Genomic DNA, 3,682 nt, shown 5'->3' on the forward strand with positions numbered 1-3,682 from the left:
GTTTTTCACCCTGGAATGAGATATATATATATATATATATATATATATACATATATGTAAGTATGTACATATATGTATGTATGAATGCATATGTATACATACATATATATCATCATCATCATCGTCGTCGTCGTCGTTTAACATCTGCTTTCTATGCTAGCATGGGTTGGACGATTTGACTGAGGACTGGTGAAACCAGATGGCTACAACAGGCTCCAATCTGATTTGGCAGAGTTTCTACAGCTGGATGCCCTTCCTAACGCCAACCACTTTGAGTGTATATATATATATATATATATATATATATATATATTATTTATATTATATATGTATGTATATATGCAAATTGTAACAAATTTTTCAATACCACTTTGAATAATTTGAAAGAAGATACTGCTATTAAATAGTATTTCCAATTTGTTCAACTTTATTATTTAGATGATTTTTACACACATACACACATGCATATAGACATAAGCATCAACTCTTGATTCCAATCTTCTGTGAAAACATGTCCACTGCAATAGCCATAGGCTGACTAAGCTTTTGTAAAAGGATTTGGTAGACAGAAACTGAAAGAAACCCAATGTGTGTATGTGTATAAATATATGCGTATATGTAATGTATGTCTGTGTGTATGCATGTGTGTGTGTGTCTGCGTCTCTTTCTGTTGAGATTATACAATAGATGTATATGAGTATCAGCATAGTACAAGTCACGTCCTTTGTTTCTAATCTTCCTAGAAAATATATCCAACCAAGGGAAAATATTACCTTGCATGGAAACAGGTGAAGGTTGTGGATAAGAAGGACATTCAGCCATAGAAAATCTTTATCAATGTCTCCCATCTCACTCATGCAAGCATGAAAAAGTGGATGTTAAAACAATGATAATAATGTTTGTGTGTGTACAAAAGATGTCTCTGCTGTTTCAATCTATCAAATTATATACACTCACCAGACATCAGTGAGCCACTGATTATGGTAGAAAATACTTATTTAGATTCCAAGCTGTGGAATCAAATACAGAATTAAATGGTTGTGAAACAAACTTCTTGATAACACAACTGTATCTGTCAGCTCAGAAGAAAGGTTTGTGTTTCGTAGCAATAAATATGATTATTAATGACAGATTTAAGAAAACTCAACTGATACTCACAGTATGATACATTGGCAGCAGGGGTAATCTGGCAAGAAAAAGGAAATATATTCAGTAAATACAGGAACTGATAATATTTTATGAATTCTAACAGGACAGAAAATAGTTTTGTATCAAAGCTGCTGTTATGTTTAAAAATTTGTTCTGAATGTTTATTTGAGAGCAGTAAAAGGTGATTAAAACAGTTTAAAACAGATTAAATTGTTCAATGCAACTATTTTTATTTAGTCCAACATCAGCTCAGATCAAGCAGACCCATAATCAAAGGCATTCCATTTGTGACCATCCTGTCGTGTGCGTGTGTGTGTGTGTGTGTGTGCGTGTGCATATATGTGTGTGTTGTGTGTGCATATATGTGTGTGTCTTTGTGTATGTATTTATGTGTGTATATCTGTTGTATTTGTGCTTGTACATCCCCACCACTTGAGAAACGTTTTTAATAAGTCAAACCTATAAGCCATGAAGTTTTGCATAATCAAATGTTTCATTAGGTTCTGTATGATCAAAGATGTTCCGTTACAGTTCAGTAGGCAGTCCTGGAAAAAGCTTCCACATTTGAAGCTCCCTTTACATCTCATTCCCCATTCCATACACTTGGAAAATATGCTCTAAAACCAGCCATCTCTGCTCATTAAGGCTCACCACCACATGCGCACATATACCAACACCAAGTATATCAATGTTCATTTCTACAGTTCACCATCCTAGTCTAGCATTTTATGTATTGATCCCACTTCCCTAGAAGGTTGACAAGTAAAGTTGACCTCAGCAAAACACTTAAAATGCAAGGAGCCAGAATAAATACTCCAATGCATTTTGTCTTATAGTCGGCTGACTCTTGAAATTCGTCATCCAAAGTTGTACATAAATTGAAGTTTGCCTAAAGTTATTTCATAGCTAATGTGGTCTCCATCACTGCTATTTGTGATATTTCATTGCTTGTTTGCTCGCCATCATTGTTTTGATGATACTTTATAACTATTTTGTTGTTCATTGATGTTGTTTGTGGTGAGATGACTTATAACACTGCCACTCAGAGTTACGTCAGTTGGTCCTGCCAGTCCTGGTTAGTCCTGGTAATCTCCCTTCTGTAAGCTCTTCTACTTCAGAAACCAGAGATATCATTGGTATAATTTGCTGACTGGTTAGAAAAGTTAACAATATAGACTTGTTTCAGCACCAGTTTGTCCGAGCAGATGAACAAGATGGTGCAGTAGTTGATTAGTCTAAAAAAGGATTACATATGCTCAGTTGTTGATACCATTTTGCCTGATTAGATGAACAAAATGATGCGACAGTTGACTGCTTTGAAAAGAGAGAACATAGGCCGCTGGTGCTTCTTGCTGTTACAATGGAAATTACAAATGTATAAATCATATACTGGATGATTGCTTCTGTTAACATATAGCACAAATATAGATCCCTTCAAATGTCAGTGGGGGGATCCTTAGCATTATTAGACAGTTTCTGTTACTTAGGTGATCAAGATAGTAGTGGTGGACTTTGTTCTGAAAGCATAGCTGCTTGAATAATGAGAGGCTGGGCAAAGTCTAGAGTGCTACTACTTCTGTTAGTAATGAAGGGCTTCTACCTCAGAGTGAAAGGCAAATTGTATGATGCCTGTGTATGAATAGCTATGCTACATGGCAGTGAAACATTGGCTGTGACTGCTGGGGATATGTGAAGGCTTGTAAGAAATGAAACCAGTATGCTTCACTGGATGGGTAATGCCAGTGTGCATATACAACAGAGTGCAAGTGATTTGAGAGAAAAACTGGGTATGCGATGCATCAGATGTAGTGTATAAGAGAGAAGACTGTGCTGGTACAGTCATGCAATGCATATGAATGAAGACAGTTGCATCAAGATGTACCGATCTCTAATTGTAGAGGGAACACGTGGAAGAGGTAGACCAAGAAAGACATGCGACAAATTTGTGAGAAAGGATCTACAGAAGTTGGGCCTCACAGAGAGGATGACAGGAGATCAAGACTTCAGGTGATTTGTTGAGAAGATATGTCAAGCTAAGTAAAATCGGTGTTATCCTTGCATACAGGCATGTCATCTGCATCCCTCTTCAGCTGAGAGTTTCTAATCTTGTGGGCTCGTGGCTGTTGGTGTCATACAAAAACACCCTTGCTGGTGCTGTGTAAAAATACCTAGTACACTCTGTAAAGTGATTGGGATTAGGAAGGGCATCCAGCTGTAGAAACCATGCCAAAATGCACATGGAACCCAGGCAGCTCTTCAGTTGGCTAGCTCCTTTCAAACCATCCAACCCATGCGAACATGCAAAACGAACGTTAAATGATGATGATGATGACAATGATGATGATGACAATGATGATGATGATGATGATGGTTGTGGTGGTGGTGGTGGTGGTGGTGGTGGTGGTTGTGGTGGTTGTGGTGATGATGATATATTTAGAGAGTGGTAGGAAGAAAGAAAGAGAGAAAGAGAGAGAAAAAGAATGAGAGAGCAAGTAAGCAAGTGAGAGAAAGAGAGAGAGAAAGAGAGAAAGAA

At 37.2% G+C, this 3,682-nt stretch overlaps 1 protein-coding gene across 2 annotated transcripts in view; it reads right to left on the reverse strand.

The window, feature by feature from the left end:
* The window catches only part of LOC106868403 (uncharacterized), a 98,213-nt gene that overhangs the window by 24,490 nt on the left and 70,041 nt on the right, over positions 1-3,682 (reverse strand). For both annotated transcript variants that reach the window (XM_014913657.2, XM_014913640.2), the window contains one exon: positions 1,159-1,186. In XM_014913657.2, coding sequence (XP_014769143.2) covers positions 1,159-1,186 — 28 coding nt within the window. The remainder of the gene's footprint in view (positions 1-1,158; positions 1,187-3,682) is intronic.

Source organism: Octopus bimaculoides, chromosome 5, assembly GCF_001194135.2.
Source record: "Octopus bimaculoides isolate UCB-OBI-ISO-001 chromosome 5, ASM119413v2, whole genome shotgun sequence".
Classification (NCBI taxonomy): domain Eukaryota; kingdom Metazoa; phylum Mollusca; class Cephalopoda; order Octopoda; family Octopodidae; genus Octopus; species Octopus bimaculoides.